The sequence below is a fragment of the Haliaeetus albicilla genome, chromosome 7, assembly GCF_947461875.1.
Source record: "Haliaeetus albicilla chromosome 7, bHalAlb1.1, whole genome shotgun sequence".
NCBI classification, from domain to species: Eukaryota; Metazoa; Chordata; class Aves; order Accipitriformes; family Accipitridae; genus Haliaeetus; species Haliaeetus albicilla.
In genome coordinates this window covers 11,899,415-11,922,505 of record NC_091489.1, presented here as the reverse complement: position 1 = coordinate 11,922,505, position 23,091 = coordinate 11,899,415, and the positions used below count along the sequence as shown (strand labels likewise).

Genomic DNA, 23,091 nt, shown 5'->3' with positions numbered 1-23,091 from the left:
GTATACTATTGTATTTTACTGTAACCACTGCTCTTGATGGTATTTTTTTTCATCTAGACTTCAAAAAAATGGATATTAGCCACTTAAACGGTACTAAAAAAAACCTATAAAGTGAGGACTGGCAATCTGGATTTCTTTCCCTACCACTTACCTGCTGAACTGCAGGAGCTGAAATTTAATTGAGATTTAATCAAAATTGATCTATATCATAAAGTACAAAGGTATAGTTTATACTTTACTTACCATGCATTATGTAAAAAGACGTAAGGACACCTGTACAGTCAAACTAAATTGGCTTTTTTTTTAGGGTAGCTATTTTAAGGTGTTAGCCTCTGTTAGGTTTATAGACATGTGTAAGCACAAACTGGTGTCCTGCTATGTTTCCAAAATGCCCTCTCTGCTCTTCCTCCAAGGGAGATAAAGGTTTTTACACAGAACAGTTGTTTACCCTGTTAACTGCCATTATGCTTCATCTCGGAGCTGGAGGAGCTCACTGAAAGGAAAAATAAGGAACTTCTAAAATGCTTTGCATCCTGTTTCTGCATGATTGAAAGAACCTTACAAAGCCTAGAAGATCTTTTTGCTTGATAATCAGTCGTTTAGTCAATTCCCTCTGCTTCTTGCACCCATGAAAACTGTTTTATTTTTTCCACTTAAAATGGCCTTATGGAACAGACTAGCACAGAGTAAGACACTATTTCTAGGTGCAAAAACCCTGGTTTACAAATTACTCCTCTGTTATGGAAGGTCACAGCTGACACGTAGATGTTCTAGGCCCGCAAAGGAAGTACAGCTTCTGTAATGAAATCTTTCGTTTCTAAGGCATTTCTGTCAAAAACAGATTAAGCCTCTCTGTTCAAAATCTTCTTTCCTCTTAAATCCAAAGATCATGTCTAGGACTTAAAAATAGGTAAAAATTAAAGCACTTTCTTTAGGACTTTATTAATAAAGACTGATCTAGTATGAATGTATAAAGACTTCTACAGAAGGCCAATACAAACATTTGTGTAATCTTTTTTTAAAAATGGTGTAAATACTTAATCTGTGTACTTAACCCATGCATTAAGAATCATCGTTCGTAGAAATGAAAGACTCTACGGTCTTTCCTCGAGTTTAAAACTGGGAAAATGCAAAAAATTAACAACAAATGCAGATAACTTCTGTGGATCGTGAATCTTTCTGTGCTGGAAAACTGTGAAATCCAGGCTTTTTAGCAGCTGGAGTGCTAAAAATTCTAAAATTCTTGAATTTTGATCTGATGAGTTTCATGAAAATAAAGTAATGTTTCTGTAAAAATGTAATTTATCATGTACTACTACACTGTTTTCTTTTGCATTGATCCAAAACTGATACTGTGTTGTATTTTTTTTCAATTCCCTGCATAGTGGGCGGTGCTGACATGTGGACATTGTTTTTGTAATGAGTGTATAGCTATCATCATAGAACAGTACAGCGTTGGCACCCGCCGGAGCTCAATTAAATGTGCCATTTGCAGGCAGACAACATCTCATAAAGAAATATCGTATGTCTTTACTGCAGAAACTGCAAATCAGGAGGATGATATTCCTGTAAAGGTACGTTGTTTATATGAGCTTTGTGGCCAAACTTTCAGCAGTGTATATTTGTTGTGTTTTGTTGCGTACTGCATTTAGGCAGTCAAATCTACCATATAGTTTTATAAGTAGGTTCACTTTTATGATTTGTTTTGTTTCTAACAGGTATAGCTCTTTTTCTTTTGAATTGGACATGATGTATATAGGCCTTTCTTACAGTGTAATCAATGTTTTTGCATTCTTCCCCAAGGAAGGATACATGTTTTCCTGTCAAGTAAAAGGTTTTTTGGTTTTTTTTGTTTGATTTAGGGTTTGTTTTTTTTAACCTACCCTTTTCATAACTTTCAAGAGTTTTGGAAACAAAGCATGAAAGGTAATGGTGTGAAAGAGGGTATCTTTTTAACACTTACTCTTTAAATGTGCCTGAGAAAAGGCCTTGTAGATGGATTACAAAATTACACATCTGTTAAAGTAATGCTGTCTTGGGGTATAAGTAGGAGAGACAGCTTTCGCTGAGCTTTAGTTATGATTTTTAAGCATTTGACACTGGGTAGAAATCAATGTTGTTTGTATGCAGGTGATTATTTGGTTTGTTTGGGTTTTTTTGTTGTGATGTTTTTGACTTTTTGTAGCTAAGGAGAGATGAGGCTTTTTGGAGGCATAGTTTTGCTATTTTTGCTTGACATGAGTAGTTTGAGAAAGCTGCATGTACTATAAGGCTATTAGGATAATGTAAATATTTTAAATTGGTAAGTCTTCATTGTTAGCCAGAGAACATAAACGCTGATTCTGAATTTAAGATTAGTCATCTGGAATGTTTCTTGAGCTACCTGAGAAGCAGAATAGTTCTTTTGCATTTTGCATATCTATGTAATATTGTCTGCTATACAGACCATAATTAGGAGGAAAAAAACTGACTACTTTTTTAATAGGGGTGAATGAACATTAAAAACCTGAAGGGAGATTATATCAATGCTTCCTCCATCTAACTAGTCCACTAATAAATTAGTGGGCAGGTTCTAATGAGTATATTCTGTAACTTGACCCAAATTTTATTCAATAATAAATCAAATCACAGTAGAGAAAATAGAAATATTTTAATCCCATAAAAAATTATTTATCAAAACCAATACTTTTCATTGGAACCTGTTGACTATGAATTTGTTCTCTGAAGAAAGGTTTCTCTGGTGCGATGTTGGGGACGTTCTCTTTTCTATCTTAGTACTATCTTAGACTTCTCCCTTAATTTAGCAACCCATTAGATCATTTCAAACAGCTTGACAGAGAGTCTGAGTTTCGAAGGCAATTAATTTTCTCCAAGTCTCATTAAAATAGCCGTACACATAAAGGATGCCCCCTATTTGGCAAAATACTATGGCTTGACTTTCCCCTTACTACAAAAGATATCTGAAAGTTCAAGTCTGGGGGGCGGGAACTTTATTTGTAACTTGTGTGCCTTCCTAATTACAAAAGTTAATGAACCTCTGGACACAAATATGTAGGAAAACAGTCCTGATTGCACTGTTTTATCTATTTTTCTTAGTAACAGAGGGTTTTCAGTGGGTTGAAGGCAAGGGTGGAGCAAGAGACAGCATCTCCATGAGCCTTTAGCAGTGCATAGGTACACTTTTGCTTTGCACAAATCTGTTATAGAATAGTGTTAAACCAAAAAAAACCCTGTTGTTCTTGCAGTTGTGGAAAAAAATAGAGGATTCTGGACTAAAATGCAAAAGTAAAAGACTAATGTTGGTAGTATTTTGATTTAGATGATATTGCTATCTTATATTATAATATGGTTATAATACAGCTGGACATACCAATTGTAGTTTTAATCCAGTTAGCATAGTTAAAAGTAATAACAAAATGTGCTGACAAAGACTTCCATGGTATTGTGCAAGTCTCCTTGAACTTTGCGGGTATACTAGGGTTGCTGGCCTGTACTGAAATGAATGCTACCATGTTCAAACTAGTTATGTCCCCCTCCCTGGACAACTGGAATGCCATTTTATGAGTAGATGCTTCCTAACTCAATTAGATTTGAAGTAGTTGACAGCATGTGGCACTAGGGGGAGTAAATAGGCTCTGGTTTTGAAGTGCTAGTTATTTGGACCTCGCTTCGTATGTGTTTTTTAACAGATTATTTCCTCGGGGTTTAGAGATATCAACCTGTTTCTAACAAGAAAATTTCAACTGTTTCATAAATTAGACTAAAAAATAAAATAAGTAGAATAACTAAATTTCATAGATAAAACACAGAAAGAATGTCATCTACTGTCCTGTGTAAAGGGTTATAGTGTTTTCTTGAAGTATTTCTGCATCAAAAACTTCAGGCAAAGCAAAAATATGAATTCTGTATGAATTCACATGTCAGCTAGAGCAAGGCCCATTCTTAATTAATGAAAAGTTAACAATTTATACTGTGGCTTCACTGTATGTACTATCAAAACAAGCAGCATTGTTAAACATAAAAATTTCTACCTCATATTCCTATAAGGACAGTTAAGAAATAATAACTAACTATGGTTTCTATAGAATACTGAGGTTAAATCAATATCTTGCAGTATGTATATGAAAACTGTATGGGGTTTTTTTCTGTATTTTCAGCATTTATATTTTCATCTGAACTTTCTCAGTTCCTCTGGTCTCTTTCAGTATGCAGTACCTCTCTCCTTTTTTTTTTTTTTTTTTTTCCCTTCTGTTGTGTCATATACATCGTGCTCTTTATTGTACCAGCACTAGCCATCTTAGATTAATGCCTTAGATGCAAAAGGACTGCTGTAAATGGGAGCATTTTATACTGAGACAGCGCTTACTGGCATCACTGCATGTTTTGGTTCTGTAAAAGCTTTCAGTGTCTGGTCAGTATTACAGTGGGTATTGCCAGCCTGTCATCTGAGACAAGAATTGTTTGTTAGAGGGCAGTTTTGATTTTAATGTGTGCTGTTCCATAATTAATTTGAACTAGCTAATCTGTTTATAAATACTCATCTGCATATCCAACAAAATTACAAACTCAAGGTATATGGGTAATGAGTGGGGTAACATTTTTTTAAGACAGACTGAAAGCCAAGAACTCATAAAAGCAAGGGTACTTGTATCAGTTTCATCTCTCCATAAATATTGAGAACAAAATTGAATTTTTTTGTGTGCTGTGAATTAAAGCTTCAGTCAATTGTTAGTTCAATGACAAGTCTAATACAGTTTGTCTAATGTAATGTAAATGGAGGGATGGAGAACTTTGCACACTTAGTTATCTTGTTTAAAAAACAAAAAAGAACAAAAGATTATAACCACTTTGATCACTGTGCTGTTCTTTTCTTTGCTGTAGTTCCTCTGACTGATCTTATACAAAGTCACATTTGTAACACCTGACTCACAGGAAGCCTGAAGGATGGAAAAATCAACAACAGTGTCTAAAACTAGTAGCTCTTATAGCAGGGAAAGATGGGACCTATGGTAAGGTCCAAAAAAAGTCTCTGAGGAAAAGACAGTCAGAGCAAATTAGTCAGAATTGTCATCGTTGAATCAGAGATAAATGGTATCAGAAAAGCACATAAATGACCCTGGAATATATAGTAAATACCAAAAGTTAGTCTTGGATCTCCTAACTGTAGGTGGTTATGGTTGGCAGGCAGCTGCCATAGGGCTGCAAATGTGTCATTCATCTTTGCAGATCATAACACCTACTGACATAAGCATTTTTAATTGTCTGACTTCTGGAAACAGTGTTAATGTCTACCAGGTGCAACAGAGATGACATGAAAAAAGCTGGTTTATTTCTATGTCTGTGACAGAGTTGGAATCACTACAGAAGACCCTGGGAAGTAAAATGGTGCTGCTTATTGCAGCCTTTGGTAAAACAGTGTGCAGAAAGTCTTTTATGTGTATTTCTGGAGCATTCATTCAGTTGCATAACGTATGAATGATCAAGCAGCCCAGCATTGGTTCCCAACATGTGCTTAGACTGCTGACATCCTTCCCCGCCAATTCTGTAAGCAGCATAACTTCAGTAAATTTGATCTGTCATTGTAGCAAGCCAACATAGTTAATTCAATGTTCAGAGGACAGGTGCAGACAGAAATAAAACAATATTTGTCCAGCTGAATCTAGCACAGCTTGAAATTACTATGCATGTAAGAACTAGTAAGGAATTAAATAAGGGCTTCTTAAAAAAAAACACATTAGGTAAAATTTCTGTAATACAAAGTACAGAAGGAGATAGAGGGAGATACTAAAGAACTGTTTCCCGGAATCCTTGACTTAGGGGAAAGGGAGGAGTACAGAAATCAAAGTGGACAAGAAGTGGAATGTAGTATTGGATTCGCTAAGCACTGAAATACTTCTGAGTGCAGAATATGAAGATGTTTTCATTGCAGCATGTAATCCTTCAAGAATTAATTTAATTGTATTTACCAATTTCTTATTACTTTAAATATAATTAACGAGCTTCATAGTACTGAGCATAAGTTTAGTGAGAAACAAAAGCAACAGAAATAGCGTTCAGGTAGGTTTTTTCATTGCCAGTTTTCACGAGGTGTGAAGGGAGGGAAATTTAAGTGTGCATTTGGAAGATTCTTTAGAGATTGTACCACCAAGTTAAACCTCAGGAGGCCTAACTGGCATGTTTGGTGCAACTGCACTGCTTGGGCTATCCATTCTGTCTCATGCAGAACTAGGTAAGTGTATCTGTGTGGCACTTTGTTTTTCTGGGTACTGCACATGCTGTAATGCACCGTGGATCCTAGAGCAGTGTGTTATAAGGGAGGCATAAAAGCAGTTCAGTGCTACTTAACCTGCCCTTCCTCCTGGCTGCTAATTTTTAAATTTGTGTAGGATATGTAAGAGTCCTAAGATAGTATTAGTTAATAAAGCAATGAATGTGGAAGGAATTAATATCCTACTTTACTAATGCTCTTCTTTGACTTTTCAAAGGGAAGTCACTCCACCAAAGTGGAAGCTGTGGTCCGAACACTGAAGAGAATTCAATTTAAAGATCCAGGGGCTAAATCCTTAGTTTTCTCAACGGTATTAATAGCCATTTTCTGTCTTGTCTTGGGGGGGCAGGTGGTTTAAAGCGGTCATAATATTTTCAGGAATTAGTTTAGCTACCAAAATGTTGAATCACTCTGTACAGCCACTTGATTGTTTTGAGAATTTGTAGGGCCATTCATGTAACTGGAACATGAACAATGATTGTAGTCAATAGATGTAAAAGCTTGTTTCTTTAAAGGGCAAACACTTAGATTTATATGGGAGCATTAGAAATTCTAGATATTTTTAAATGTAATGTCCAGATACATTGTAAAACTTGTTTTGTGATGGCTACCAATTTCTTTTATTCAAGCTGATCTTTTTAATTACAATTCTTACTTAGTTTTATGAAAGATTTGGTTCCTGGCACACAAATCTTTTTTCTTTTTCTTTTTTTTTTCACTTTTTTTAAAATTGCAAATGCTAGTATTTTGAAAGGCTTTTTTATCTCTTTCTTAGGGAAGTTAGTATATTTTACTTGTCGTTGTTTGTAATGTTGAGTTACTTTTATTGTGTTGTGTGGTTTTGTTTTTTTACAGTGGCAAGATGTGTTGGACATAATTTCAAAAGCTTTGTATGACAACAACATGATTTTTTCTCAGATCAATGGAATTAGTAAATTTCAGGTACATAAAGGATATTTTTCTTAAAATTATTTTCAGTTGGGAAAATTACAGTTCATAGAAGTTAATTTGATCCTTTTACTTCATTGCTTCATTTGAGAAACTGAAAGAGCAGCAAATTTGTTTGGCAGAAGCTTTGATCTCTAACTCATTAATTCTGAAAATCATAATCACAAAAAGCCACAATTTAACGTCTTTGGAGATAAACAGTACATTCATTTTTGAGAAAGAAGCGTTGGCATGGATGTTAAGGATAAGACACACTGATCCGTGTTGCAAGAAGTTCTTGCCTTTCTGATATCTGTCGAGTACCTGTTCCGGGATGACAGGTCTTGGATCAGTCAGGCTGCACGATTGTTACTCTGGGGCCTGTAGTAGCTGTTTAATTTCTTGAAAATATAGAGGTGTCCCCCCCCCAGTCTTTATTGAGGAACTTCTGTCACGCTGCTGTAATGTTTGCCTTTTAGGAAAATCTCTCTGCATTTAAATATGATCCCAACATCAATATTTTGCTGCTGCCTCTTCACACTGGTTCCAATGGACTAAACATCATCGAAGCAACTCATGTTCTGCTCGTGGAACCCATTCTGAATCCTGCACATGAACTACAGGCTATTGGCAGAGTACATCGTATTGGCCAAACAAAGTAAGAGTTAAAATTGCATTGAGTGGTTTAGATATGGTCCAGAATAGAACTGCATACTGCAATCAGAATAAATCTAGTTCACTGAACTTCTCAGGTTTGGAGATGAGGGTACTCATAGGAATCCTGTTTTTAAAGATGATCATATAAGGGACAGAAAGATTAAAATTAAACAAAAAGTTTGCTGAAAATACACAATGTGTATTTTAAGGAGTTCTTGTGTGCTACGGGGTAAGATGCAGAAGTAAACTGCATTTAGGAGGAGTGTAGGCTCTTGAGTCCAAAACCCTGAAAAACCTTGTTCAGCTGCTGCCCTATTTTATGTGTGCCGTTGATGCCTTGGTTTTTAACTTTGAAGTTCTGCTTGTAAGCATGTCCAGAAATGTCTTTGCTTTGCAGGTCTGAGCAACTCACCATTTATATGTCATATGTGGCTAAGTTCAGGCACAGCCCTTCCTAGTTTCCTTGAGAGGCTCCTTCTAGGTGGTCATTTCCAGCTCCAGACTAGGAGCTGTATAAGTTGTTGGGGGTTTGTTTTGTTTGGTGGGTTTGTTTGTTTGGGTTTTTTTCCCCAAAAGAAAGTCATAGTGCACACTCTTCAGAACTGATTAGTTTTTAAATCACAGTTCTGCCCTCACCCCTGTCTAGATCTTTTTGAAGATGTTAATGAGTTTGCATACCTTTTGTTTGTTTCACTCTTGTAGATTTTACATGGGCAGTACTGAATACTTAACGAAGGTTTTGGAAAGTTTGTCCTTTTCATGTCACTTGAAAAAATAATTAAAAACCCCTGTACATGAAGAAGAAAAATAGCTGGAGTCAATTCTGGAATAATAATATTCTAGAATAATAGTGGGTTTTGTGTTCTGGAAATGGAGACAAAGCGAGAGGGCATGAATGAGCATGCTTGCGAAAGAATGTTTATGAACAGGTGGATATTTGGTTGTGTTGGTAAAGATTTTGAATTAATAGTGAGGGCATAGGAAAGATTGATTGCAACAGCCTGCATTTTAATTCTACATGATGCTGGCACAAAAGGTCTGGCAAAAACCTTGCAATAAAACCAGCAAGAATGTGTGCTGTACTTCTTAAGAATAAGACTTAAGCAAGGCTTATTTGAAAAAGGGCTCTGTTCCAAGTACACTGAGCATAAGGGAATACTCTGTTTAGTTTCACTGGTGCAACTATTACCAGTTCAGTTGAGTTCTTATTTACTTCTCTTTTTTTTGCGTAGACCTTTGCCTGTGAATCACAAAGTATTCCCCCAGCATTTCTTTGTGTAATGTTACCTGCCAAAGTTTCAACTTAAGATCTGAAAACCATCCAACCACTTTGAAGGGTTCATATCTTGAAAAATGTTTATACTGGGGACCCTGGAGTGATGTTTCATTTTTATCTTTGGAGATGACTCTTTTTCCATTTCATTTTCTTGTGCCTGACATTTCTTTTTTTATTACAGCTTTCTTTTTGAAATTTTATTTTGTAAATGGAGTTCTCATTTTATGTTTATTGACACTTTGGGTTTTATGTTTTACCAGTGTTTACAATTTCGTGTTTACTGACTACAGTTACTGACTTTTTAAAAAAATTTATAGTATTTTGCCATCTTCATCTTCAAGAACAATATTGTTAAAATTCTGGGAATGAGCTTTAATTATCCATCACACTGAGCTCTGTCTCTTGGACTGACTTGTGACAATGCAGTATAAACATTGTATATAACCAGTGGGCCAAAGTAATGTGTTTAAATGACAGGCTAGGCTCTTGAGGACTGTTTGTTTATGGTAGGGACGCAGAAAGCAGAACTTTGTCCAGCATCTGCTTCAGGATTTTAGTTAATACAGCTTATATTCATTTAGTATGTGATCCAACCAAGTGGAAGTGTGTGCTCTGGGAGGCACTAAGCATCCTTAAATGTCAGTGGAAGTTGTTAATCACCTTGTAAGACTTCTTTCTTAAAATACAGAGGCATTTTTTTCAGCACTCTTACAATAATTAGTATGAGACAAAAATGGGGTCTTAACAGTAACAGCCTAACTTCTGCTCACTTCTGGTCTTGTTTTCTTTTTTTAAACACATTCAGATCTACCATTGTTCATAGATTCCTGATAAAAGCAACAATAGAAGAGAGAATGCAGACTATGCTGAAAACTGTAGATAGGAGGTATGTGTTGAATTTTTTTTAAAACATCATTATTGCACTGAAAATTAAAAGATGGTTCTCAACCGTACTTTTATTACAGTTAGGTATGCATATCTTAACATATAAATGTCAACTGTTCTCCTTCAAATTGTTTTGATTCACAAAAAAGTTTTAAGACTTGAAAAACTGATCTTTTAACCTGGTTCCAGTAACTTAAAGCTTAAGGTATTTTAATTCTCTGGAGAATGTTTTGGTTATATTTTGTATATTTTATTTCATAAAAGCCCAATTAATAAATTGTGTTACGATTTATCTTTTCAGTTTACCTACTTCCATTAGTATAAAAGCATTGCAATTAATGGAGTAATACTAAGTCTGCCACTGGAGTGACAGCATATGTTATAAGCTCTAATATATGACATAAATTCTTTCCTTCATTATTTTTAAGTTCTAGAGACCTAGTCTGTCAGTGCTATGTCACACTGGTTGGTTTTGCAGTCAGTGCAAGAGTTGTCTAGATGCTAGCTCGTAAGTCAGTCTGGTGTGCAGACACAGAAAGCAGTTTTGACTGTGTTTATCTTTTCAAAATCTGTAAGCAGTGACAGACTGGGAGTGGAACAAAAGTGGTATTTGCATTCTTTATGCAGAAAGTATAAGAGGCTTGTACCTCTTTAACTGTATTGTATACACATAACAAATCTAGGAGGCGGCCTTAGTTTAAGAAAATTAGTTATTTTTCCTTTTTTTGGCTGCTACAAATTATGAGACTAAAAATTTACATGTGTATCTCTGGCTGTAGTCATGAAAGATTTCAGCTTTAGCTTCAAAACAATGATTTAATCAGTTTCCCTGTCTGTAAAGTAGCACTACTTTTGCATATAAAATTCAGATAAATATGCAGTGGTTGAATGATCCAATGAGGGCTTATGTTTTGAAAGTAATATCAAACCTTAATGCTTGGAAGCTAAAGCCAATCCCTTAAATGTTAAGAGGGCAAAGCAGATTATCCCATGTTCTGCTGCCTCTGCAATGTTTGGTGTCGACCACTGTTAGGGACAGTAGATGGACTTTGTATCTTACTCGGAATGTGCAAAAGAAGTAGCTGACCAGTGTGTGTATTTTCCCTGATAGAAAGTGTGTTTTCCTGCTGAGCTTCAAAGCTGGACAGTTATTGGACCCTGCATGTGGTCTGTCTTTAGTGCAAACAGCTTGTTACTTAAGTTGATTCCTTCTCTGATGTCTGCATGCAACTTTTTCCCACAGCCACACGAGCTCTTCCATGAAACAGTCAGAAGCCTCAGTTCTGACAGTGGCAGATTTGGCTGACCTTTTTACAGAGGAAACTGAAGAACTTGAGTAAAAACATTGGTTTGGCCTAATGAAATCAGAAAGTACCTGACCTAATAAGCACCGGTATATAATCCACTTGATCTGTCATTCCTGTAAACTTCATCTAACATTTGTCTGTTACAGAGCTATTGGAAATCAAAAAGTCTTAATTGTTACTATTTTATTCTGTGGTGAAGTTCTTAGCAGCACACACTTCTGTTAGCACTGGAGAAAACTTGCACTTTGCACATTATACAAAAACGTGGATTTTATTCCCAAAGAGCATTTGAGCTGGATGCTAAAAACTTAAGATCTTGGACCCTTGGTTGAGACGATTTTTACCATCAGGTTTGATTGATTGGCTAGTAGCTCAGTCTGAGAGCAACACTATGTGGGTGGTTGGGTGGGAAAGGGAAGGAGAAAAACACAAATCTAATTTTTTTTACTGTACAAAGAATTGTTAGAAAGAATGATTGTAAATTAATATTCTTCTAGAAAGGGCTTGTTAGCATTTAATGCAGAGTTACTGAAGGTCTTATTGGTAACACTTTAAATGACTAATCTGTATTAATAATTTGGATATTTGTATTAGGCTTTTAGATATTCATAAAGACTTGTGACAGTTAAAAATTTCATTGTTAATGCTTACTCACTGCAAAATGTTGATAATTAAATTATGCTTTTTGTATGTGTGTTGGTCTGGTAATCAGTTAAATACTTGAACTTACTGTACATGTTTTCACTTATTCTTGAAGCCATAACTAATTTAGTGCTTTGTTTAAAAAAAAAAAGAGTAATGCATTTGTTACAGAATTTTAAAAAAATTAATTGGTTAAGTTGCTGATCACTTTATAATCATTTGGTGCTTGTGTACATTTTCTCACCCTGACTTTTTTGTCTAGTTCTCCCCCTTAAAGATGCAGCAATCTAAATATTCAAAATAGATGAAATTAAGGTAGGCAGTCTAATTATTAGGTACCTAATCTAAATTAGATAATCAGTGGAGAGAGATGAAACTTTTGTGAAACCTCATCCTTAGCTATGTGAGATCACTCTACCCCATCTCTATTGACAGTAGAAGTTTAGAAAACAAATCTGGGCTAACTTTTAGACTGCTGAAAGTAGACAAGATAAATTTTAAGTCTTTCGGCATAGATTATGGATACACATTTACATAATATCATTTCTGAAGGTATTACAGAAGCAAGCTCAGTTACGCAGTTGATGTTAAACACACTTTTGTGTTTAGCGACAGGGCAAATGTATATGCATAAGCCACAGGCTACTTCCCTCAAATTACAGTATTTACTGTTTCAGTAGACAATGGGTTTTGTATATTTTAGAAAACTTACTTGAGATTTGAAATTAAACTGTGTCCTTTGAGACATCTCATCTTAGACTTTTTACTCTAATCATGTCTGCTAAATAGATTTGCTATATAGTTACTGAGCTTCCTGAGTTCTCTTTTCCATCGTATTACATTTGAGTTGCACCATTTGGGTGTTAAGCTTATCCGCATGGCAGACACTGCTGACAACAAATGTGAACAGAATTTACATGAATAATATTGTATCAAGAAGTGGTTTTTTGGTATTTATAGTCTGCTGGCCTTCTGGACCGATTAGATACTTTGTTCTAAAGACTATTTGAGTAAATTTACAGATAATACATCTTTATTTCCTGTATTTGTAATATGTATTAGTCTTATTTATACATTGCGTTTTGGAGATTACTGATTTTTTGCAGATTACAGTTTGCAGCAAGGGAAATAGAATAGGTGGTAGACCTTGTTTTTTTAAATGAGATTGATCCAGTGGTTTGCACAGAGACTGTGACATCTCCATCCTTGAACGTATTGGGAACTCAAATCACCCTGAGCAACCTGATCCAGCTTCAAAGTTGGCCCTGCTATGAGTGGTGTGTTGGACCAGATGACCGCCATGGATTCCTTCCAGCCTAAATTATTCTACAGTGTACTGGAGATCGTGCTGTACAGACACTCCAGGAACTTTGAGAGCAGCAACACTGCAGTTTCCTCATTGTCCTCAGAGAATTTTAGTAGTGTACAACGTAATGTGACTGAACAAGGAGCTGCTGCTCACTCCAGGAAATGATGTATCTATGTTAAAAACTGTGGAAGCACATAGTGTTTACACTCATAGCTCCCATTTTAAATAACTAGATGTGGGAATAATAGTTGTCAGTGAATGTGAATACAGAGAAGCAAACTGAAAAATATCTGCTATGAGAGGTTTCCCAAGCTATGCAAGTTTTTGCCTTATTTATATAGAGATGATGGCTTCATTGTTTATTTATGAAAATGTGGCTTTTGGATTCCTAACCAAAAGCATAGCTTCTCATCAAGCAGTGCATGAGCCTTTAGTCCTGATTTATTTTCTTTATGCTCACATAACAGCATGGAATGCCAGAGATCTGGTTCTAGGCGCTCTCCTGACTGCCCTGGAGCACCAGGACCTAGAGCTCGAGGTATAATGTTAAAATGTGTACGCTAGTTGTGTCAAAGCACCTCTTGAAATTGGAAGGTTGAACCACTGGAGTATATAGTCTGTTAGTGGTAAAATGGATTCTTCAAGTTTTACATGATACTAAGTACAGAGACTAAATTTAAAGAATTAATTTTGAAAAAGAAACCACACTAATTTACTGCTTTTTGCCATTCTTTGCAACATTTAGTTTCTTTGACAAAGGTTTTATTTCAGACATCTTAAGACACCTCATGAGGTAAACTTTCTTTTTTTTCCCTTTTTTCTTTTTTTTTTCTGTGAAGGGTGCAGCTTGTACGTCTGCAGTGCTTTTCTCTTATCAAAGCACAGTAAGCCTGTTTTCACAGTGCTGCCGTGATTTTGCTCTCTATCAGAACACTCTTTTGAAAGACAGTATCTTAGCTGAGAACAAACTTTGCCCTATTTAATAGTTCCAATATACTCATAGAAATAGCATTTTCCACAGAAGAGAGAAATCTATAAATACCGACTGCAGCATTTACATAATATTTGTGTGGACATACCCACAGTCATGTACCAGATTCTCATGTGTTCTCCTGCTAAAACATGTAAACATTAAAAAACAGTGTCAGCTCGGATCATCCAGTGAAGTCAGTCCCTTTAAAAAAGAGGCTCCAACTGATTCCAAAGAACTCGGTGCTGACCTTTTCATCTCTTTCAGTTCCATGACAAATAATTGGAGGTTTTTGGCTGTAGTTGGTGAGGATTTCAGGACCGGTTTTTCTCCCTGTATATAAAAGTTCAGTGTCTTGTAGAACAGAGCTGTCATCTTACTTGGGTATCTGTAAAAGCTTGATGCAAGTAGTAGGCTTCCTTGAACCATGCAGTATGATTATGTCAGAAACTAAGGAGTGGATTCCCTTAGGGTGTTAAATTGAGCTCTGTGAATTTCACTGTGGATCTTTACATGAGTTTGCAAGTTAAGGTCATCTTTGCTCTCTGAATCAGTCTATGCCAGGAAAAGGTTTTCATCTTAACCTGTTAGGTAACTTTTTAGCATACTAATGAAAGCCTGGGATACGCTGCAGTTTTCACACTGGTCAGATACTACAAAAGAATATTCACCTCAGTCTTCTCATGCGTATTAAAGTTGCATATTAAGGAATGGATGTAAGAGTTGATGCTTTTTGTGAGACAGGTCTTCCAAAACCACTTTTCTGCCAATATCTGTAGGTGTATTCAAGTTGTCTGCCAGCAAAGCACCCTCTACTTCAAAAGTAACTGTGCTTCAATACGAATGGGAGTGGGACCCTACAGAAGCAAAAAATGCATAGTTGTTTCTGGTTAAAACCATAATTAGACATGGTTCCTCTAAGGTTGTGTCTGCATTAGTGGCTAAGGACCAGTTAACAACTCTCTACCACTGTCTTTTCTGACACAGTGCTGTCCTCTTTCCATCCTTTTTGCAATCCTTATGACTACATTGTATTTTCTAGGAGTCCCAGAATTACTTGCTTAACTAGCAGCTGTGCTTCAGTTAAATTGGAAGGCATTTGGTCAATCTTGCATTGACTGATGTAAGAAAAATTTAACCTTGAAATTTATTGCTCTCCCAAGGTAAGGAATTAGATGAGTTTCTAAAGGAAAATCTGGGGTTTTTCAAGCTATAAATGGAGCCTGTTTCTGAAGCTTAATCTAAGGACTTACTGCTTAAAATCTGCATGATAAGCTTTTCTATAGACTGAAAGGCTAGTTGCAAAGCCACTGTGCCTGTGCTTTTCTTCCTTTTTTGGTTGCCTGAAACAAGTAAGGTCTTTACAAGATTATATACTATTAATGTAGGTTAAAGGAATCATAATGGAGAGAAAAGGAGGTCCAAAACATTCCTGTCTCTCCCTCCCTCTCTGTCCATCTCCCTTTCTCTGTGTCTGTCAGCTCATCCCACCCTCCACCCACTCCCAGCTCGCTCGGTTTGTTACAAAGAATGTTTGTGTTTGGTCAGTGGAAGTAGAGTAAAAGAGTCATAATCCATAAAATGGTTACAGTAAAACTAGCTTATTTTGTCAGAGTCTCAGGGTAAAGGGAATTTTAGCCTGGTATAAATTATTTTTTGTACCTGTAATGTCTTCATTTATCCCTATTTTTCACCACTGTAGAAGCAGATGTTGAATTTCAGTCTGTTAACTTTCATATTTCTGGTTTTATATTGTACAGCTGACATATAAACAGGACCTGGTAATCTAATTAAAGGACCTGGTAATCTAATTTCTGAGCAATCGGTGAGGCTTGCAAGCTTTTAGTTGTAAAGTCTGTAGGTTTTGGATTGATAAAGTGCACCTGAACCACTATCACAAGTCCCAGTGCATCCACTGTCTTGTCTTCTCTCCTTTAGAGGAGGAGGAAAGAATAGGTAACTATTGAATCGCTGTAGTATTGAATTCAAGTCCCAAGTAGTCATTCTACATATTGTACTGTCATACACTGTGTAAGGAGGACAGTTAGTTGAACTTGTAGCTTTCAAATGTAGTTAAGGAATTAAGTCATCTGGGGTGGTGGGGAGGCAAATGACATAGGGTTTCTAAGTACTAGAATAATTCTACTTAGAAAATTGCAATGTGAGATACCTGTAAACCTCTGGCTCAGTTTCCTTCTATATACAAGATGTCAGCCTTCCAGGGCTTAAATTCCAAGTCCCTTTGTTTTGTGTATTTATAGATTTCACACAAGCAAGTGCCCAGTCCCATTCATTCAACTGGACACATATCAAATATTACCAGTTTAGGAACAGATGTCATTATTTCCATGATGTAACATCTCATGGTTTGATAGCAACCTTCACATCAAGGAGAAACTACCTTTCCAAGTTCTACTAACTGTAAGGTCTGACTGCTTACAGGGTGTCTCAAAATGTAAGTTGTTAGTGTAGGCTGGCTTAGATAGTTGTGGGGGTTTTTTATGCTGCTTTTCCTCCTATCCTATGGAGGCTAGTGAGCTAGCAGGATTGACGCTATGTTGCTGTGAATTGTCCCCTCTTCATGCTGCTAACAGGTTATCATCATTTGTCAAAAAACTTTTGTTGATGAATCTAGCCTTTTTCTTGACTATGTCATTTGGTTAAGGAAGAAAATCTAGACTGCCTTTCTTGTTACCCTGGTGGGCTTTTGTTCTGTCACTCTTGGAGTCCCCTGAGTCGGAGGACCACGAGCATGGGAGCAGTGACCTTCCATTTGTAGATGGTGAAATTGTAAGGGACCAGCTGTATCAGCTGAATGTTTACAAGTCCCTGCTGACTGGAAGCTAGCCGCTGTTATTCCAGTTTCCAAGAAGGCCATGAGAGAAGACCCCGGGAACTTACAGACCTGTTAGTCTAACCTCAGTTCTTGGAAAAACTGTGGACACTATACTGGGTACTGTTGAAAGGTATTTATGGAACAATGCAATTGTCAGCCACAGTGAACATGGGTTCACAAAGGGAAAGTCCAGTTTAACTATTCTGATCTCCTATGATAAGGTCACTTGCCTAGTGGAAGAAGGGAAGGCGTTGGATGTACTTTGTCTGGATTTTAGTAAGGCTTTTGATATATGTCCCCTCACAGCATCACAAGTTGTCCAGTGGTGAAATGAGCAGGTTCACAGTGTGCTGGGTGAAGAACTGGCTGAAGGGTAGAGCTCAAAGGGCTATAGTGAATGAGGCTGCATCTGGCTGGTGAGTGGTCACCAGCGGTGTTCCTCGGGGCTCTGTTCTAGGGCCAGTTCTGTTCAATATCTTTATCAATGATCTGGATGCAGGAGTTGAATGCACCATTAAGCACGTTTGCTGGTGATACCAAACTGGGAGGTGCTTTTGACTCTCTTGAGGGACAGAAGACCTTGCAGAGGCATCTGGATAGATTGGAGCATTGGGCTGCAATTAATGGGATGGAATTTAACAAGCTGAAATGCCAGATGCTGGACCTAGGATGAAGTAACAGTGGCCACAAGTATAACTGGGAGAGGAGTGGCTGGAGATCAGCCCTGCAGAAAGGGATCTGGGGGTTCTGGTCAACAGCAGGTTCAACGTGAGCCTGCAGTGTGCCAGGCACCCAAGAGGGCAAACCACATCCTGGGGGGCATCAAACCCAGCATAACCAGCTGGTCAAAAGAGGGGATTATCCTGCTGTGTTCAGTGTTGGTGTGGCCTCACCTTGAATACTGTGTGCAGTTCTGGGCCCCACAATTTAAGAATGATGTTCAGGTCCTTGAATGCGTCCAGAGGAGGGCAACAAAGTTGGTGAAAGGACTGGAAGGAATGTCCTATGAGGAGCAGCTGAGGACATGGGGCTTGTCTAGTTTGGAGAGAAGGAGGCTGAGGGGCAACCTCATCGCTCTCTACAGCTTTCTGAGGAGGGGAAGGGGAGAGGGAAGTGCTGAGCTCTTCTCCCTGGGATCCAGTGATGGCACATGTGGGGAATGGTTCAATGCTGCACCAGGGCAGTTAAGACTGGACATCTGGAAGCATTACTTTACCGAGAGGGTGGTCAAACACTGGAACAGGCTTCCTAGAGAGGTGTTTGATGCCCCAAGCCTGTCAGTGTTTAAGAGGCATTTGGACAATGCCCTTAATAATATGTTTTAACTTTTGGTCAGCCCTGAACTGGTCAAGCAGTTGGACTAGATGATCATTTTAGGTCACTTCCAACTGAAATAGTCTAGTCTATTCTAGAATGGCATTTAAAATGCCAAGGCACATTCAACCATTTTTAATGACTTGTTCTGCACTAATAGAGCATATGTATGTATTCATATACATATTCAGCATGTCATCTTGGACAACCAAATAATTACTATTAAATTGCATATTGATATAGGGCAACTGCTCACTAGGTGCTTCATATGCACTTATAAAAAATCAGCTTTGGGGTACATTGATAAGATAGTGAATACATTTTATAGAGAACAAAGCCATTGTATTTGACATATTTCTTTCTCATTCTCCCACTGTGACATTTTTTTGTTTTCCTTCTTCCCTGCATGCAGCTGGTTTGTATTCTGCACTGTAGGCTTTGAAGCAACAGTAGAACAAATGGTGAGGGAATAGAGGGCACATTTGACTGAAGGGATGAGCACCAACTTTTACATCACCAAACTGGAGGTTTACTTAAGCAATATGAAAGTCAGCCTAAGTCTTTCGGGGGGGGGGGGGGGGGGGCAGATTATTTTTGTGTCATTTCCAAACATTACTATATTGGGCTGTGGAACAATAATTCCTGGGAATGCCTCTTCTATTTTCCCTTTGGCAACTCTGGTCCTGGGAATGGGAGATCTTGGTTGCACAAAGTTTCTGATCTCCCGTTTGTTAACATAAAGGCTGTTTCCTGCTCACAAAAGGACATTTGCTCATAAAATGACAAATAATGATACTAATTCTTCCTTCTCCCATGTATATTAATGCACATTTATAATACAAGAATGTATTCAGCAGCTGCAAGCAGCGGAATTGGTTTCTATTCCAGCGTCTCCCAACATACTGGAAAGTAAACCAAAGCAGTGCAGGTGTAAAGCTAACAGCTCCTCCCTGCAATGTTTTCTTTGATATGGGGCACTTTTAAAAATACACATGTTATTGATTCTGCAGCAGATATACCTAAATGACATAAGATCTTCCATAGTGTACTATCATTCTCTTAAATGCATGCCACCTTCACAGCGCTAACCTTCAAATACCACAGAGAGCATGCTGTCTGTCCTGTCCACGCGGGAAGGGGACCAGCAGCCAGTAAAGAACATACATGTCTTGTTTCTCTTCTAGTCTTCTACACATTCTTAGTAAAGCAATGTAGGACTTTGTGGAAATGATTATACTGTGCTAACTGCTGCCACCGTTGTTAGGCCTCACAAGTAGAACTGATGAAAAGAGATTCTGTCATACAGCTCCTCTTACAGAGGTAGAAAGCCCAGAGCAATTGCCACCAGCCAGAAAAGAGAAGGAGGGATTACGTCTAAGTCCTGGTGATCCATTCATATCTGCTGCTGCTGTTGGACGTGCTGCAGCGGAGCTAGAACCTGCACTGGATGGAGTCGGAGGAGCTGGGGAGGAGGTGCCTTTTTGCTGATTTTCCTGTGGGAAGAATGAGTCACTGATCCAAGCAATGAATAAACAAAGGGGGAAAGATTGTAAGTGTAACCTAGTCATTGGAGCTTAATGTTCATCTGATGCAGTGGGACGTTTTTGTGTGTTCATGATTTGAGATTATAGTCATTTTCTTACTGGAATCTTGGGTTACTTTGCAGTGGTTGAGCAAATGGGAATGCTGAAAAGTTTTACCCCTTGTGATGCATGTTTTAACGTGCACCTAAGAAAAGTCACAGGACTCCCTAGCCAAATTTATGCTGTGGATTTGTGAAGGATAACAGTTCAAACTTGTAAGATACAAATTTATAGATCTGTCTGAAACAAACTGGCAAGTCTTGCTTAATAAAGGAAAGGTAATTAATCACTTCTGCTGTAAATGCACAAGTGGCTCTGAAGGGGTAAGACAGTGGATGTTGTGATTGCACTTAGCGGACTTCCATGTCAGCAGAGGGGATGGATGAAAGGCAGAAAGCCTAGACCAGTCCTGTTGTGCAGGGAAACAGACTGCTGAGAAGTCTCGCCAAGGGTTTGATCTTGCAATGTCAGAAGATATTTCTGGGCAATCTCCCCTTTTTGTGTACTGTAATCATTGGACATCTTGTAAGCATAGATTTTCTATAAAGTTTCTACAGTTCTTAACATATGCTTCCTTCACCAGCAAGCTACTGCTATTGAAAAGGACTTTTCTGTTTTCCCTGTGGAGCATGTATGTCTTTTTTGTTACTCGTTCATAACAAAGGTGGGTGCCTCTGAATCATTTACAGCTCTCGTTAAAAGCCTCCAAAGTAGAATTGAAGGACATAAACACCAAAGGGGTTGACAAAGTGAAGTGAGGGGGGTTCTACTTTTGCCTAGTAAAGGGCACACTATGCTGCTGCTGCTGCAGCACAAGAGAAAAATGTGTGAGAGGGGGTATGGCAAGGGGTGGGGCTGGTCCCGTCCTGGGGGAATTGATTCTAAAATAGGTAGAAAAGGCTTTCTGAGCTGTCCCGGTCTCCACTGGCTCTGCACTTTAGGAATCCTGTTGTTGGGCACAGGACACCATTTGGTCATTTTTTGAGGCACTTGTTTCTGTGGAGAGGTTTTAAAGCCCAAAATCATGACCCTGGACTTAGAAGTCTCAAGGGATTCTTTCACCTTCCATTGAACTGAAAAAACCCCACCTTTTACTCCCACCAGAGAAAGCAGTTGGAAGGGCAAAGATACAGAGAGGTCTTCAGACTTATCCTGACTTTGAGCCACAGAGGGGAGTTTGATACTGACTCTGCTTTGCAACATGTTGCTTGCTGGTTTACTGGCTACTGCTGCGCTGATTTCTTTAACTTCAGCAGATGGTGCTGACATGGGAGAGGGTGAGTTGTGTATTTTCCTTGAAGAAAATACCATCACTGATTATTGAAAAAGGGTATTTCCATAGAGCAGCTATAGCAACGCAGAAACCCTGTAAGCCAGGTTCTTAACATATGCTGGTGTAATTGTCAGCTTTAAAACTTAATCTTATATCAGAGTCTATCATAGCTGTGTAATAACAGAAGGCAGTGCTTCCTTGGTGTCATACGGATGTACAGTGGGATGTAGAATAATTTTAGATAGTACCAAAACAAAATTTCTTTCATAACCTCTGAATTACTTTTCCATTAACTATAACTTTGTTGCTTATAAAAGGATAGCTAGAACCTTTCTAATGTTTTAAATCTAAATAGATACAGATTTTAAAATAAAACGGTCAGTTGCCTTAATGTCAGCTCTGCCGGTTCCTCACTTATTCATGTTATTGTTTTGTTACTATAATAATGTTAGATTTGCAAATTAATGCTGGGATAGATCTTTGAATTACAGTTAAGTTTTTAAATTTTTCAATTATTGCTTTAGTAATCAAATTACTATAAAGTCTATAAATTACCCACTTTTTGATAGAAAATGTTTTCTTTTATATAAATGCATATTAACAAATACTTTGTCAGGTATTTGCAAGCAATTTGATGTTCTGTAATTTAGTTATAGATTTCAGTGTGAAAATGGAGAATAATTGAATTGTTCTAGTAATAGAATAGCGAAACTAATTAGCTTTTGCAGTGGCAAACTAATGACTTTTAGAAAGCAACCCACAGGAGAGAAAACAGCAGTTTTCAATCGTGTTCCAAAACTGAAATTTCTGGATGATAAGCCAAGAAAAAGAATTTTGATTACCTGGTCTGTTTCCTTGCATTATGTAGGCCTTGTAATTTCAATGAAATAATTTATCTAGAAAATAGCAAAACTAAATTCTTATTTGAAAAGTACCAGAAATGGATAAATGTAAAACTTAATGTTCTCTTGGTCTCTGAATAACTTAACGTTCCTGTCAGTTCCCTTCCTTTTGCATTCACAATTTGCTGTCAGTATTACATCATATTGTCTCTTCAGGTTTGCAGCTATTTCAAAATCTGTCTTGCATTTTCCTTTTGTCTTGCATTATCCTGCTACTGAAATAATACTGATTGTTGTAATAGTCATTAAATATCCTTTTCTTTCTGACTTTCTGGTTTGTGGAAAGGAAAAATAGCTGGTGCCTCTTCTGAGAGACAGTGCTTAATAATTTGTGTTCCTGTTCCTCAGTATGTAACTGAATTGTCTGATAGATGTTACCTGTTAAATAGTATCAATTAATAGGAATGCTCTGCATGTGTAAATAATTGTTATTCAAAACTACAATTACAATATGTGTAGAAGCCCAGGGGTCCATAATTATTCTTTTTGGTGTGGTTGGCTGAACCCAGCTCCAAAACTGCTGCGTTCTGGGAACAGCTAACACTTCCCTACATCACCTATTCACTGCTCTCTCCTGCTCCACAGAGACTGGGCCTGTGACATCTCCTCGATAAAGTCATCAGTCGGATCAGTGGTATCGTGTTTTCCTTCCTACAACTGTAAATCAGTCCTAGTCAATCCAATATACACAGAACGATTTTTAGAAGCGTGGTATAATTAGGAGACCTCTTTGGCCCACTGCTGTATTGCAGTTCATGTGTTACTGCTTCTAATTCCTTTTAACATTTTCAAAAATAAATTAAAAAAAAAAAGTGTTCAGTTAGTTATACCTAGCTAAAACCTAAAGAACGAAGAAATTAGCCGATATGTTTCAAAAAAAACCCCAAACTTCCTGACAAAGCATGAGACATTATATTGAAAATACAGTATCTTAACTTAGTT

The 23,091-nt window shown here is 37.5% G+C and overlaps 1 protein-coding gene across 1 annotated transcript in view; it reads left to right on the top strand.

Annotated features, from left to right (window-relative positions):
- Nucleotides 1-22,416, top strand: part of SHPRH (SNF2 histone linker PHD RING helicase) — a 65,185-nt gene extending 42,769 nt beyond the window's left edge. The window contains exons 25-30 of the mRNA XM_069786944.1: nucleotides 1,386-1,574; nucleotides 6,486-6,578; nucleotides 7,124-7,210; nucleotides 7,675-7,853; nucleotides 9,934-10,014; nucleotides 11,257-22,416. Coding sequence (XP_069643045.1) covers nucleotides 1,386-1,574; nucleotides 6,486-6,578; nucleotides 7,124-7,210; nucleotides 7,675-7,853; nucleotides 9,934-10,014; nucleotides 11,257-11,353 — 726 coding nt within the window. The 3' untranslated portion in view covers nucleotides 11,354-22,416. The remainder of the gene's footprint in view (nucleotides 1-1,385; nucleotides 1,575-6,485; nucleotides 6,579-7,123; nucleotides 7,211-7,674; nucleotides 7,854-9,933; nucleotides 10,015-11,256) is intronic.
- The last annotated feature ends 675 nt before the right edge of the window (nucleotides 22,417-23,091 follow it).